The following is a 16484-nucleotide window of genomic DNA, read 5'->3' on the forward strand; positions in this document are numbered from 1 at the left end:
TCCTACAGGGTAATAAGATTTCTCCTTCCTCAAATAAAGAAAAATTTGGAGTTAGATAAGGTTTTGTCAAGGTTGGTAGTGGTACGGCAACTTCCTAACATATCCAGTGTTTTCACAGCATGCACTGAGACCTATTTATTAGCACTAACCAGAAAAATGCAATTTATAGTTCAAGTCACTATCCATGACACACAATCTTTTGGAGGGGTGGGGGGGAACTCCATTTCCATCATTCTTGCCCTTTCAACATGAACACCCTATTACTTTTCCTGAAAAATACCATGATCAAAAAGCAGTCACTAGCTAGGCAGCTGATGAACCAGGAAACAAATCAATCTTGTAAGAACGCGACGCAAAAGTGCATGTCCCAAAAACTTTATCCATTTGCCTTTCTCCTACCCCATGGATATTAGAGTCTTGGTCCCTAAGCTTTTCCCCAGAGTCAATCCAAAGCCCTGTTACTCATGGGCAGATAAATAAAACTAAATACATGTCAAAAAATTGTAAAAAGGGAAAAGTGTTATGAAAGTGTTGCCATTTTCATGGGCTATAAAATTAAATCTTTCTGAGTTTCTCTTCTCTCCATGTCTAGTTAAGATTCCACAATTAAAAAGCCTCAAAGAAATGCTTCTGATATTCTGGGGAGCAACTTCATCTACTCATCTCTTGTATGCCAATAGCTAATTTTACCTGGGTTGCTTGACATTTCACTATTTTTCAGGTTTCCTCTTCATCTCAAATTTACCAGACAATTGTCTCTGACTTTTCTATTTATTCTCTGTGGAACTTAAACATAACAAGTACAAGGAAAACTGCAAGCTCTCTGACATGGCGGGAATAAAAAGCAAAAGCTATGATATTTTTGGGATAAAAACCAAGAATAGCAAGGGAAGAAAAGGGAAAAAGGCAATGCAGTCAGGAACAAAAAGGTCTATTGCATTGTAAGAATTAATTCTGCTTATTTTTTTGAGTTATTTTGACAAAGTGGGAAATATTTTGCATATTACTGATTTTTCCATTAATACTATATAATGTTTAAATGTTGCAACAAAGACTCAGTGAAGAAAATTGTTGTTCACCTTATTTTTGACATGTAATTATATTCTATTGCTATGCAGCTTGTGTGTCCATCAGTCATCTGCAAACGCAGCATTCTGGGAGCAGCCTGAGATTCTTCATTATCCTTTGGTGCAGCAACATTGCGTACTTTTTGTATCTGCAGGACACATGGGCCTTCCAGCTATAAATACAAAATGAAAAAATGAAAAGTGAAAACATGAAAAACTCAATCACTTTTTTTTGTTTTGCTTTGTTTTAAACATTGGGATTTTGCTACACAGTGTTGTCTAGCCATACAAACTAAGCCTATAGGCAAGACACAGCCTAATGGTCTGCAATTTCTGAAACTTCATGTTTTAGACTATCTTGTACATAAAATGAATTTGCAGAGAAAAGGCATCCTTCTACATATATACTAGCTACAATGCCAATTATCTGAAGGGGATGAAGAGTATTTTAAAAAATGCTGTGAAAATATTGTCACTTTCAGATGATCATGGAGGCCAAACACTAGGATTTCAAAATGCTATACCACAGGTTCTCAAAGCCAGAGTGAAGTAAAGTGAACATCAGCTGGCTTTACAGACCAGCTGGCTTTAACAGAGCTGTAGTCCAGCTAGCTCTGGCAGCTAAACTAGGAACACAGGGTCTTCAAATAGGGGGTTAACAAAGTATGGCCCCCAGAAGACATTAGTGAAATTCACTTAACTAAATTCAGTAAATCCATGTTTCACTAGCTATCCCACAGAAAGAATCTCATTTTGCTCGACTTCGAGTCAGGGTGGAGCGATACAAATCCAAGTGATTTAAATCACCAATTTTAATTATGATTTCAATGAGCAAGCAGAAAACCTTGCTTTAAATCATTTTTGTCTTGTTTTGCATTTGTACTTTTTAGTTATTTTCCTAAAAAAGGTTGGTACAACCACTAAAACATGTTGATTCACAACCAAATATAGCCGTTAGCCAAAAAAAAAACTAAACTAAATTTAGTGTAACCCAAGTATACGCTATATCTATACATATTTTATTTAAGCAATTATATAACTTAAAATACATCTATTCAGAGTCTTAATGTTTACATTTGTATTACGTTAAAAAATAGTAAACAATGTATTTCTTTTTTACCGGATGATCATTTTTCTTGACTCAAGATTTGTGACAAGCTGTATTAGAATGGACACTGGAATTCAATTAAAAATGCACAATAACAGCATTTTAAATTTGTTTTTATTAATTAAATAAAATTACCCTGAATGTGCTGGATACATAAGAAAAAAAGTTTTAACAAAACATACTTTGCATTTAAAACTAAGTGATTTATTAAAAAAAGAAAGTATTAATTGTAGTTAGTGATTTGATGGTCATCATGGCCCAAGTTTTCAAAGTTATTTAGGTGCCTAAGGATGCAGATAGATGCCTAGAGCAGTGGTTCCCAAACTTGTTCCGCCGCTTGTGCAGGGAAAGCCCCTGGCGGGCCGGGCCGGTTTGTTTACCTGCCGCGTCCGCAGGTTCGGCCGATTGTGGCTCCCAGTGTCTGCGGTTCGCCACTCCAGGCCGGAGCTGCTGGAGCACTGGGAGCCACGATCGGCTGAACCTGCGGACACGGCAGGTAAACAAACCGGCCCGGCCCGCCAGGGGCTTTCCCTGCACAAGTGGTGGAACAAGTTTGGGAACCACTGGCCTAGAGGAATTTTCTGACGTGCCTAAGAAGGTTAACTTCTGTTAAAATCTATATGAGTTAGGCACCTAACTTGCTTAAACACTTAAAAAAAAATCTCCCTAGACACCTATCTGAATCTTTGGGTATCTAAATACCTTTGATAATCTGCCCCCCTGTCTTTCAAATTCTTAGAATTAGTAGATGTCATCTTCTCCCATCTGTTTTTTATTCATAGACTGAAAAAGGAAAACAAACTCTCCTGCTTTTACAACTTGCAGTTGGGTTCCAAACTTTAATGAATTACTCCAAATGAAGAAAATATTGTCTCTGCGCCTGCTAAATAAACTGAAATAAAAAATAATTAAGGCAAAAGCTTTCCTGCACAACAGAAACTGAAAGTATTACATTTGGGAAAAAATCTAAATACCAGCATTCACTCTGTTGTAAAGGTTGAAAATAATATAGATACTGAATGCAATATGTGACATTGTAACTTATTTATAAAGCTTGAGCTGCCCTGGCAAACAGAGGCTAGGGACACTTCAGAGCATGGTTTTGCATCCCTGCCAATCCTGGCTAATACCACTGATTGACCTATCCTCCATGGTCATATCCTATGCTCAAGTTATTGGGCTCAATACAGCAATAACTGGACGAAAACTTAATTTGATGGGGAACTGGGGCAATGGTGAAGGTAGAAAGCTCTGACAAGGGACGGGAGTAAGGAGGGAGAAGTGGGACCAACTAGGTGAAGAGACTGGAACAAAGAGCTAGACGGGGAAGAGACTAGGGCAAGGAGTCTGAGATGGGTGGGGAGAGGGACAACTGAAATTTGATGGGTTGCCCTGGGTGGGAGATTAGGACTGGGAGCCAGGGGAAGGAAGGGGGGAAAGGAGAGCCAGACTGGAAAAGGAGCTGTGAGATAGGGGAACTGGGACTGATTGGAAAAGAAAAGTGGGATGAGAAGACTGAAGAGTGGAGTGTGTGCAGGCAAAGAGAAAGGGAAGAGGAAGAGACAGGACTGGAACAGGGACAGGTCAGAGATGATGAACCTGATGGGGTCAAGTTTGGGAGAATGGGCAGAAGAGCCTGAGCCCACAAGAGCGCACTCCCCTCCACAGCCTGAAATGGAACTCAAGATTCTTGAGTCTCGCACCATTCCTCTGCTGTCAGCAAATTTCTGTGAAACCCACTGGCCAACTGTGCGTCTCATTCCCCTATATTGTTGGTCCACATAGCAGGATAACAACCTACTTTTGCTATCAATTACTCCATCAGTAAAGTGGCAGAGGTCATTGTGATAGAGCTCAAGGTTCCAAGCCATCTGATGAACCATGATGCTACATCATGGAATTTCTATTTTTATCAGTTTGCTTTTTTAAAAAAAACTAACTTTTGAGGGCAATTTCCTAGGTTAAAATACCATCATTAAGGTTGCTAAATGATGTACTTGAAAGTTAGGAAATGCCAGAATTAAGGTTGACTGTGCAACCTTAATTTCACCCCCTTGTGTCTATGATTATGAATCAGTCTTTAAGTACATGATCACATTCTATATATACACATAGACATCCACATACCTACGTGTGTGTGTATACACACACACGCACACACCAGGACTCATGCCTCATTCAGTGCACAGGATGAACCTGATCTGGCGATGAATACGGGCTGGGTAGTGAAGGAGGTGGTTTGTTCTACAACTCCGTCTCATTTGTTGAGTAAGTTATGATGTGTAGTAAAGGAGGCAGGGGACTGCAGGAAAACAAAGGACAATCTCATGATTAAGGCTGCTGAATGCTGCCCTGGAGAAACAGGTGCTATCCTTGCCTCTGCCACAGCATTCCTACATGATGCTAGGCAAGTCACTTAAACCAAAGTTTTCACAGTTGGTCACTAAGTGGCTGTTTCTCATTTTCTGGGTACCTAGTTTGAGACCTTTGAGTCTGATTTACAGAAGGGCTAAGCATTCATAGCTGCAGCTGAAGTCAGCTGGAGATTTGTTTGAATATACAAAGTGCTATACAATGCTAAAAATCAGGTCCTCAGTGTTTCAAATTGAGCACGCAAAATTAGTATACACTTTTGACATTAAGCTCTCTGTGCCTCTGCTCTCCATTTGTAATACCACCCGCTCAACTCACAGGCCAGACATCAAAATTAAAAGTATCAGAAGGTCTGTAAAGCATTCTGATACTATATAGATGAATGCCATAGAATAGCCCCCAAAAAAATATTTTTTCTTTTTCCAAAGCAGGGTTTGAATAGTGTGCAGTAAATAAGGCTTGGGGCCACACACTGTACACTGGAGATAAAACAAGATATTAGATAGTTGTTCATTATATAAGCATCTGCCATTCTGTGTACTAAATGAGGCTGGGGTCTGGTGGAAAAAATATTATGTGATGATTAGGGCCCTACCAATTTCAACGGCCATGAAAAACGTGTCACGGACACGTCTCCCCCTAGGAGAGCCCCAGCAAGGGGGGCTCTAGCTCCAACTGGGCTGGGGAGGTACAGAACTTATTTATCCCCTGCACAGCCACTCGGGGGGAGGAGAGACCAGACCCACCTACAGGTACCTGCTCCCGCTGCAGGACGCTCTGGGAGTGGGGAGCAGCCCCAGAGATTCCTGCAGTTGGAAGGAGTGCCCCAGCTGGGGGCTCCTAGCTGCTAGTCCGGGCAGGGCTGGACTTGCTCTTTTCCTGCAGGCTGCTCTTGGATATCTCTCCCAGCTGTAGATAGCTCCACACCTCCTCCTCCCCACTCGCTTCCTGTCCCCCTCTCTTTGCAGCTGCCTGAGGAGGGGACATTGTACAAGGACCTGCCCCCCCTCCCCTTCCAGGTGCAATTATTATCTTATTTCAATAAAAACAAAAAGAAAAGTGATGCACATGACAGAATTTTTTAATTGACACTTTACAGCAGCAAATCACACTCAGGGCTCAACTCACTGATTGGCAGATATGGACATTGGGGAGGTTTTGTAGTGTAGTGATCTCAATTGATTGTCTACCAGAAGACACATGCAATGCCTGTAAAATGAATGTCCAAAGTAAATCAAAAACCTCAAAAATGATTACTGCAACGGATCGTGTGAAAAAATCTGGAAGCCAAATTCCACATGCCAATGGTGACGAACTAGTTTGAACAAGCTACAATACTCCATTGGATCACAGATGTCGGGCAACAGTTCAGCGCCACTTAGGCCTTGTCTACACTACCAAGTTTTGTCACCAAAAAACTGCCTTTTGTCGACCAAACAGTGAATGCGTAAACACCACAATGCAACTTTCATCGGGAAAAATGCCCAGTTTTGGCGACTAAATACATCCACCCTGACGAGAGACTTACGTTTTTTTTCCTCTACATTTTTTTTGGACAAAGTGCCAATGTAGACTCCGCGCTTGATTTTATCACTTTAATTGGCCCCCAGGAGGTGTACCACAATGCCTATCCTAACCGCTCTGGTCAGCAGTTTGAGCTCCACTGCCCTGCAGCCAAGTAAACCACCATCCACCCCTCCCCCTAGAAGCCCTGGGAATTTTTGAAATTCCATTTCCTGCTGGCTTGGAAAGGTCTCATCGCAGCTTCCCAGGTGACCATGGCGGGTTATCGCACCATTGCAGAGCTGCTGGATCTGATAAGTATATGGGGAGAGGAGGCTGTGCAGGTTCAGCTTGAGCCGTAGGAATTGGGATACCTACGGGCACATTTCTCAAGGCTTGTGTGAAAAGGGCTATGATCGGGACACGCTGCAGTGCAGAGCGAAGATAAAGGAGCTGAGGCAGGCATGCCATAAGGCCAGGGAGGCAAACTGTTGCTCCACTGCTTCACCTAGATCTGCCGGTTCTATAAGGAGCTGGACGTTATCCTCAGTGGCGACCCCACCTCCACCGCCAAGAGCCCCGTGGATACTTCGGAGGGCCCAGAGGCAGTGGAAAGAGGACCTAATCCAGAGGACGAAGTTATTGAAAAAGAGGTGGAGTTAGACAAGGATGTGTAGCTCCGGGTGGGGTCGCCCAATGGCGCAGGCAGCCAAGAACCGTTCTCCACTTCAGAGATGCCTAGCCAGTCTCAGCAGTTGCTCTCCGGCGAACAAGAAGCAGGAGAGGAGACCCCGGTAAACGGCTGTGGCTTGTGTAGTACGGAGGTGGGTTCAGGGTATAGAAATGTGGGAGGCTGGATATGTTTCTGTGAGCTGGACATTTCCCTGCATCACTAATCAGTACGGCGGAATAGTATGTTGATACACGCCGAGATCTCACAGGAATCCTCCAGAGAGATCTCCAGTAAAGTTTTCTGGAGGTACTCGGCAATCCTCTGCCAAAGGTTCCATGGCAAAATAGCTTTATTCTTTCCCCCATTGTAGGAAACTTTCCCACGCCATTCAGCAATCACTTCTGCAGGGAGCAAAGCAGCACATACGCGAGGAGCATAGGGAGAAGGGCTGAAGCCACAAGCATGGAGTAGATGTGCCCTCGTTTCCTTGCTTATCCTTAGTAGTGAGATATCTGCTAAAATGACCCCCACCTGTGGAAAAGCATGGGAGAATTTTAGATTTTTTTCCCTACAATGCTGCACCATGACCCTTGCAAAGAGTGTATGCTCTTTTCCGCACGTGGAGCACCCCTCTCACCCCCCACCAACACTCACCATGCTTTGAGTGTTTGCAGAGATGTGTGTCTGGCTAGGGTCAGTGAGAAAGTGATTGCAATGTTGCAAAAGGAGTATTTAACTGAAATGTTTCAATGCTGTGCGTGATTTTAACAATCCCACTTCTGTGCATTGTCCCCTGTGCTTCACCAGATGTGGCCTTCACAAACACCCCACGCTCCTCAGCCAAGCATCTCCGCCAGATAAGAAAGCACTCAAGATGCAGCAAAGAAGACATGTTCCAGGAGGTACTGCAGTGCTGCAATGCAGAAAAAAGGGAATGCAAGGAGTTCTGGGAAGCCGAACAGCAGGATAGAAAAGAGAATCAGGAGTTTGTTAAGGATGCAACTGAGTGGACGATTAAAGTAATGGAGGACTTCACAGAATGAAGTCCTTAATGATGCTTCAGACTGAGAAGATCCATGCTCAACCTCCCCTGCAGCACATTCAGAATCCTTTCTGTGCCCCCCAAATTCCGCCCACACATTTCTTTTCACTTTCCAGGACTTCTCGGATTCCCCTTCACTCCACCCCCTCGGACAACTTTCAAAATGATAGCTGGACCTACACACAGTTGTGAAAGTCTGCCTTTCCCTAGTTCTTCCTTTCCCACTGAACATCTGTGTGTTTGCTGTTTCTTGTCCAACAAAAGTGAAGTTTTATAACGGTAAATCATCTTTATTAGTTTTCTACAAATTGAGATTGCAGGCACTACCAATACATGCATAGGCATTTTAATCATTTTCTTACTGGAATATAAGGCCCCAGATGTAACTATTGCCTCCTAGGAAAACTACATGTAATGTAACATTGAAGCATCTCTGACAGAGATATACATTACTGGCACTCATTGTCAAAGTGTTGCCTCAAAGCCCCCCTGATTCAAATTGCCCCCCTCTGGGCTCCTCTGATAGCCCTGGTATCTGGCTGCTCAAAATCAGTGGCCAAGCGGTCTGCCTCAGCACTCTACCCCTGAGCAAACCATTCACCCTTAGCTTCACAGAGATTATGCAACGTACAGCACATGGCTATGACCATAGGAATATTATCTTCATTGAGGTCCAACCTGCCATAAGAGGCATCACCAGCGTGCCTTTAATCTGCCAAAGGCACATTCAACTGTTATCGGTCACCTACTCAGCCTGTTGTTGAACCGCTCCTTACTGCTGTCCAGGTGTCCTGTGTAACGTTTCATGAGCCACGGCTATAAGGGGTACGCTGGGTCTCCCAGGATCACTATAGTGGGGGATGTTGAAATGTCCATAATCTTCTTGTTTGGAAAGAAAACCCCACTTGCAGCTTTCTGTACAGACCGGTGTTCCTGAAGATGCGTGCACCATCCACTTTCCCGGACCACCCCGTGTTGATGTCAGTGAAATGCCCACGGTGATCCACAAGCGCCTGCAACAACATGGAGAAGTACCCCTTCCTATTGATGTACTCTGTTGCAAGGTGGTCTGGTGCCAAAATTGGAATGTTTGTGCCATCCATCGCCCCTCCACAGTTAGGGAAACCCATTTCTGCAAAGCTGTCCACTATTTCACGCACATTTCTCAGTGTCCTCCGTAGCAGAATGCGATTTACTGCCCTGCACACTAGCATTAACGCAGCCCCAATGGTCAACTTCCCCACTCCAAATTGATTCACAACCGACCGGTAGTAGTCTGACGTTGCCAGCTTCCACATAGCCAATTGCCACACGCTTCTCTACCAATAGGGCAGCTCTCATGCTGGTGTCCTTGCACTGCAGTTCTGGGGCAAGCTCCGCACACAGTTCAAGGAAGGTGGCTTTCCGCATCCAAAAGCCACCTTCCTTCCTGTAGCCACTGCTCTTCATCCCACACCTGCATGATGATACAATCCCACCATTCAGTGCTTGTTTCCCAAGCCCAGAAGCGACAGTCTATCCTATGCAGCTGTTCTGTGAATGCCAAAAGCCATCTAAAGTTGCTCCTATCCATATCACACAGAATGTCAGGCACCTGCGAGTCTTCTTCAGTTAGGAATTTCACAATTAACTGTCATGAAGACATAACGGATGGCAGTGCAGTTAACAGAGCACAGGAGAGCAGTGTGGCATCTATCCTTTCTCACAAAGATGCCGGAGTGCACAGCAAAGGGGGGCTGTTGCAAAAATACTGCAAAAGAAAGCCGGAAGCCCCATGGAGTGCTGGGACAGAAAGCAATGCATCACAGGACATTGAGCCCGGTCCCAAGATGCACCGCGATCCGCTCTGCCTGCCCACAACACCTAGCGACAGAAGGTATTGAGCTGGACGGTCGGATACGTACCCACAGTGCATTGCTCACATTGTCAATGATGGTGCCCCCACTGTGGACACAATCTGCTGACAAAGGAAGCAAGTGTGAACATGAGATTCTGATTTTTATCATGTCGACTTTTGGGTTTCAACATCACTTTTGTCAACAAAAATTGGTAGTGTAGACATGGCCCTAGACTTGGAAACCCATCGAAGCAGAAAGAGGGCTGCAGATAGTGCATTTCTGTTTTTAAAAAAAAAAATCTTCTCTTTTTAAGAAGGAAACAGAGAGCTCTGAGACCCGTCATTTAGCTAGAATGGAACTTGTGGATGCATTTGCAAGTGCTAATGTACCGTTGGAAAAACTTGATCACCCAAAGCAGTGTGAGTTCATTCAACGGAATGTACAAAAAGCCGGCTGCTTACCAAGTGAGAATAAGCTACGACAGGACGACCTTCCAAAAGTTTTTGCTACACATTTTGAGAAGATGAAGTCTCAAATTAACCCATTTGAGTCTTTTGCAATTATTTTGGATGAGTCCACTAGATGAGCAAGACAACTACGTACTGCATGTTCTGTTTGATTTTATTTCTGACAAGGCCGAAGATATACAGACAGGAAAGCTAACAGTGCTTGCCAACAGCATCCAAATAAATGCAGTCAACTACACTACAGTTTCTCAAGCAATAATTAAAACCATTTCAAAATACAGTGCAAATTTTGACAAAGTATCTGTTTTCATAAGTGGCAATGCAACTTACATAACTAAATCTTTCAAATTGGTTCTCCAAGTTCTAATGTCAAATGCTGTCCATATTACATGTAATGCACATATAATTTCTCTTGTCAGTGAGCTGTGGAGGTGCGAGTTTGGTAAAGTTGATAAACTGGTCAGCTACATTAAATAGATCTTTTAACACTGCCCTAGCTGCAAGCTTTGATACAGGCAGCACATTGCAAACACAACTGAAATTACTGAACTTGGGGAACAAAAAATTGCACTTCCCCAAGAGCCAATAATTACTTGTTTGAATTCCTAATTTCGGGCTGTACAATACCATGCAGGTCACCTGAAGTGCTACTCTGAGTTCGTCTCAGAAGAGCTGACACTGACACCGAAAACGCAGGTTTTAACAGAACTGTCAACCCTTCTAAACGATGCTCAGCTGAATGAGGAAGTTCAGTTCGTTGTCATAGACTTATGGACTTAATCACTTGGTTTGAATCTTGACATGTCACAATCCACCAAGCGTACAACAAAGTAACGGATGTACTGTTCTGGGCTGAAGCACAGTCAAACGAAAATCGCTCTGACAAAGCTGAGTTAAATGCCAGTGCTCAGCAAGTGTTTTCACGCATGGCAAAAAAGCTCAAACACTCTACTGCTATGGAGAAGTCAATAGATGTAACAAAAACGGCTCAAAAGTTTCAACAACCTGCAGCAGGGTTCCTAAAAGCAGTGTGTATTTTTGACCCTGCACAAATGCACCTTTTGATGGCAGATTTAACCTCACTTAATGCAATTCCTGGCTTTGATAAGAATTGTAGATTGGAGATGCCTGCTTATGAAAATATTGTGAAAGAAGCGAACTGTAGTTTGTCTCTGCTACAGTTTTGGAACTCAGTGGAAGGCAGAATCCCCCATCTTGCAAGTCTAGCTCGACGCTGACAATTACAACAAATTCCATGGATGCAGAGACAGCAGTGTCTAAACACGGACAGGTGTTTTCAGCACAGAGACAGGGAATGAAGAAAGACATGATTGCTGGATGCTCCCTGCTGACATTCAATTAATGACATTTGAAACCAGAACTTTTTTTCCCCCGCACTTGTTTTTCATAGAATCCCAGAAGAATCATAGAAAATTAGGGTTGGAAGAGACCTCAGGAGGTCATCTAGTCCAACCCTCTGCTCAAAGTTTTTGTTAACTTAAGGCTGTGGTTCTCAAGTTTGAGGTTACCAATTGAGATCACTGCACTACAAAACTGTCTCAGATGCCCAAATCTACCAATCAGGGAGTTGAGCTCTGAGTGTTATTTGCTGTTGTAAGGTGTCAATCAATAAACCCTGTCAAATTCACATAAACTTTCTTTATTTTATTGAAACAAGCTAATAATTGCATCTGGAAAGGGGGCACACCCTGTACAGTCACCCCTCCCCCTGCGGATGCAGAGCGATGGGGGCAAGAAATGGGAGGGGGAGATGCGGAGCTTTCTGCAACCAAGAGAGGTACCCAAAGAGCAGCCATGCAGATGAAGAGCAAGTCTTGCCCTACGTTCCCTCTAAGGTGCGCGCCTGCGCAGCAGGCCACCAAGGGCCGCGCACTTAATTAGCAGAGCCGTGCAGGTATGCACATTGCACTCAGGGGTGTACACGGCCAAGGTGGGGCTGGAAGATGGCAGTGGGGTGAGGTGGGGAATAGGCGGTTGGCGAGAGCAGTGGGGTGAGATGGGGGGTGGTGATGGGGGAACTTGGGGTATGTGGGGCTGCCAAACACCCCCGCCTCCCAACCCCGAGGCTGCGGCGAGGCCAAACATACACACACCCTCCCGGCCCCAGGAGCTGCTGCGGCAGGGAGAGAGGACTCGCCCAGCCCAGGTGCTGCTTGTCAGGGTCCTCTCTCCCCGCCACAGCCCCAGGGCAGCCTGCATCCAAACCCCTCATCCCTGGCCCCCACCCCAGAACCTGCACTCCCCACACCCCAACCCTCTGCCTCTGCCCCAGCCCCACCACACATCACCGATATATTGGTGCACATAAAATTCATTCCGCACATGGATGGGAAAAATTAGAGGGAACATTGGTTGTCCCTTCCAAGCCAGCCAGGACTAGCAGCTAGGAGCCCCTGGCTGGGGCGCTCCCAGCAGCACAGGTGAGATCTGACCCACCTCCACCCCGAGAACCTCCTGAGGCTGAAGGAAGCTCTGCAGTTGCTACTTTTGGAGTCTAGCTCTGAAGGCAGCACAGAAGTGAGGGTGGCAATCCCATGACTCTCCTAAAACAGGTTTGCGAACCCCCACTTCCCCGTCCCCCAATCCCTTTTTGGGTCAGGACCCCCACAGTTACAACACCATGAAATTTCAGATGTAAACAACTGAAAATGTGAAATTTATCAATTTTCAAATCCTATGGCCGTGAAACTGACCATAATGGACCATGAATTTGGTAGGGCCCTAGTGATGGTGTAAAGACTGTATTATAATGCACACATACAAGGGGGGTGAATTAAGATTGTACAGTCAACCTTAATTCTGGCATTCCCTAATTTTGAGTACTTGATTTTTCAAGCTTAATAATATTCTAGTAACAGAGTTTTTTGTGCTTAATTACATATAAATTTGCCACGCAAATACTGAAAACTTAAAAGTGCAAAGCTCCATTAAGAAACTAAACCCCTAATAAAACATATGCTTGTAATATCTGTTTACTTAACTAATTAATGAGTTTACACACCTTTCGTAAATTAAATATTTTAAAACAGATCCTTCTTCACTTTTGAGCTCAGAATTCTGTATTTCCCTTTCAAAAACTGGTGAAATCACAACCACCTTCAACACTACTGGGATTGGACAGGAAATATGGCTTTGAAGCACAGGATTGAAAGTAAGGACTTCCAGGCTCTGTTCCAGGTAATGTCATGTACTCATTTTGTGACACTGGGCAAGTCACTTGTGGGTTTATTTTTAGAGGTCCTAGGCAGCTGCAACTACTATTAAGTTAACCTCAGGCACTCAGCCTCTTTAAAAGTCAGCCCACTAATTTCGGGACTCAGTTTCTCCATTGGTACGATGGGGATAATACTACTATTCTACCTCACAGAGGATAAGCCTTAACTCAATTTTAGTAATGCTTTGAAATCTTTGGGTTTAAAGCACTGTCACTGAAAAGTACTTTTAACTCTATGTTGAGAGTTCCCCAGGCAAGGAGTATCTTACTTGCCTTTATCACAAACATAATAGGGAAAAAAATCACCTGCTGTCATAGAGCAGGACACTGAATCTTGAACACTGGCTTCTGAAAATTATATGAGGGGCACATATTTTTTAAATGGTCTGATTTTAAAAAATACACTAAAATGTAAAATCACTAACAATTTCAAAAGGTAATTGCAAAGTTTAAAAAATCAACTGAAAAGATAATCATTAAAGAAACCATTAGAAAAACTAACATACAGAAACAAACTAGATAAGAAAAGCTTATACTACAGATAGCATCCTTCAAATATAAAGCCTCAGGTTTTCCTTTCCTTTCCTGTGTTTAAAACGAAATTAAAAGGCAAAACCTACATGGATCAGGTCACTTTAGTACATGAAGCAATATTACTGAAAAATATTAAGAGCAAAATGTATCAACTAGCTTTCTTCCAGCAAAGCATCTGTTAAAATATGATCTCCTGCCTTTTCCTTTACTAGTCTTAATCGAATACATTTAAAAAAAAATCTGCTAGGTCCTGTAACTGCAGATCTCTGTCAATTTTTAGATTATTTTTATAATGCATTCCTAGCTTGAAGCACATAGGACTCTCAGACACACCATTTCATCACAGCAAACTATGTCCACATCTTTCCTGCATATCAAAATACACCTACAATTTAAGGTTTTGGTGGGGAGGAAGACCTCACTATTGATGCAAAATGATCTTAATAAAATTATTATAACATTTTTAATATTAGGTCATTACAAACTTGTTTGTGCCTTTACAAGTGTGAGGTTGCACTCCATATGCTTAATGGAAATATGCTTATGAGTATGACATAACTGGAATATGCTTCACACTAAATACCCCTTCTATGATGTCATTAGAACGCTTGTAATCTACTAAGTGACAGTCCCAAGCCAAACCCGTCACAGTGGCGTAGTCAGCAGGATATGTGCACAGCTGATTGCTTTGAGACACTGGTAATGATTTTAAGTGAGTTTTGAGTGTGGTGGCTGAAGAACAGACAAAGAAGTTACTGGTTTGATATTTTCTGTTTGCTTATTTCGGCTAAGGGAAATAGGGACAGAAAAGTAAGCAAAATGAGCAAGAGTGAAGCTCAGAAGAAGCTAGAACTGCACAGGTTGCAGATTGCTGAGAAGGAAAATGAACACAAAAGGCAGATGGAATGAAGACAAATGGAAACTGATGCGCAAATTGCCAGGGAGAGAGCTGCGCACCTGGAACTCAGGCAGCTGGAGGCTGATGAAAAAAGGCAGGAGAAGGAGCGAGAGAGGAAGCAAGCTCTGGAGTTAAAAGACAAAGCAACTGAGGCCCAGAAACAGGCTCAGATTGAAGCACAAAAAGCTGCCCTGGAAATAAAAGACAAAGAAATGCAGGCCCAAATTGAGACCCAGAAGCATGAACTGGCTATAATGGAGTGGAAGAGACAGAACTCTTCAGCAGCTGGCTTCACTTCCCCAAAAATCCACAGATGGGAACAGTTATGCCCACCATATGATGAATCCGGTGATACTGCCGAATATTTCGTCACCTTTGAGAGACTGTGCACTCTCCATGCGATTCCTGAGGATCAAAAGATGCCTACTTTGGTTGCAAAATTGACTGAAAGAGCTCTGGACATAGTCACTAAGATGGCTATTACTGATGCTTCAAACTATGGTATATTTAAGGAATTGGTTTTGAAACAGTTTCAGATTACACCTGAAACCTACAGGGTTAAATTCAGGAGACTTAAGAGGGAAGCTGGATTAAGTAATGTCTTATGTAAATGAAATGAGGGATTTGTTAGACAAGACGGTGAGGGGAAAAGGCATTACAAGCTTTGAAGAAATGTGTAATTTGGTTGCTCAGGAGCAGTTCCTGAATACGTGTAGTGACGAAAACAGTACTTGTGGGACAAAAAGGTGGATGCAGTGGGTGAATTAGCTGAGTATGCAGACTCTTATGAGCAATCACAAGCTGCAATTAAACAAACCACTGGCAGAGGGGTACAGGGTTGGTGGAAAGCAGAATCACTGTTTTACCCCTGAGAAAAAGGAGGCTGGGCGTTCACCGCCCCATTGCCCTGTTATTCATCCCAAGTCTCCTGTACAAGCAGAGGAGCCCAGAAGGTGCTATCATTATAATTCCACTGAGCACCTGAGGAATAAATGCCCTGGGCTGAGTGGGAACAAGCACCAGGTAACACATGAAACTGCTGTTTCTCAGAGCACAGGGGTATCCCAGGCTACTGCCTCTTACCACACAGGATTTGTAAAGGTTGCTTCTACACAACCAAGCAGTGAGCATATGTATGCTGTTAAGCTTAATGACAAAGTTCTTCAAGGCGGAGGGATACTGGTGCAGAGATTTCTGTAGTCAGGAGGGACCTGATCCATGAGAAGGATTTGTTACCAGGAAGAATGGCAGAATTAGAATTGGTGGGTGGTTACAAAGTCCTTGAACCTTTAGCTAAGGTACACATGGAAACTGGTGATTTGCAGGCTGAACTGACTGTCACAGCAGTGGCATACAATTTTGCACCATTTCTACTGGGGAATGACTTTTTTGATGTGGCAGAATCTGTCCAGGGTTTGTTAGCAGCAAGAAGGCATCTTGTGCTGAAAGTCACATGTGCTGCTGGGGAAACAGGAGAATGTTTCTTTAATTCCTCTGTAGCAGTAGAAAATGGGCTGCTAGGGGCAGGGATGGTTGAGACCAGTTCCTATAGCCCCGGGGCTCAAGGCCGGTCCCTGCAGGAGGAGGTGGATAGAGCCAGCTCCTGTACTGGGATCATCTCCCTGGGGTAGGGGGATGATCCATCTGGTAACAGGGGGGCCTTCCCAGCTGCTGACTGCCAGGAAGCTGCAGGTCAGCAGGGGACAGGCCCTGCCCTAGGTGCACAGGGGCATGTATCCTGGAGGG

The 16484-nt window shown here is 43.8% G+C and overlaps 1 protein-coding gene across 1 annotated transcript in view; it reads right to left on the minus strand.

The window, feature by feature from the left end:
- TDRD3 (tudor domain containing 3) overlaps positions 1-16484 on the minus strand; it is a 281940-nt gene that overhangs the window by 153467 nt on the left and 111989 nt on the right. Inside the window, exon 4 of the mRNA XM_065405303.1 lies at positions 1080-1240. Within this exon, the coding sequence (XP_065261375.1) occupies positions 1080-1240 (161 nt within the window). The remainder of the gene's footprint in view (positions 1-1079; positions 1241-16484) is intronic.

Source organism: Emys orbicularis, chromosome 1, assembly GCF_028017835.1.
Source record: "Emys orbicularis isolate rEmyOrb1 chromosome 1, rEmyOrb1.hap1, whole genome shotgun sequence".
Taxonomy (NCBI): domain Eukaryota; kingdom Metazoa; phylum Chordata; order Testudines; family Emydidae; genus Emys; species Emys orbicularis.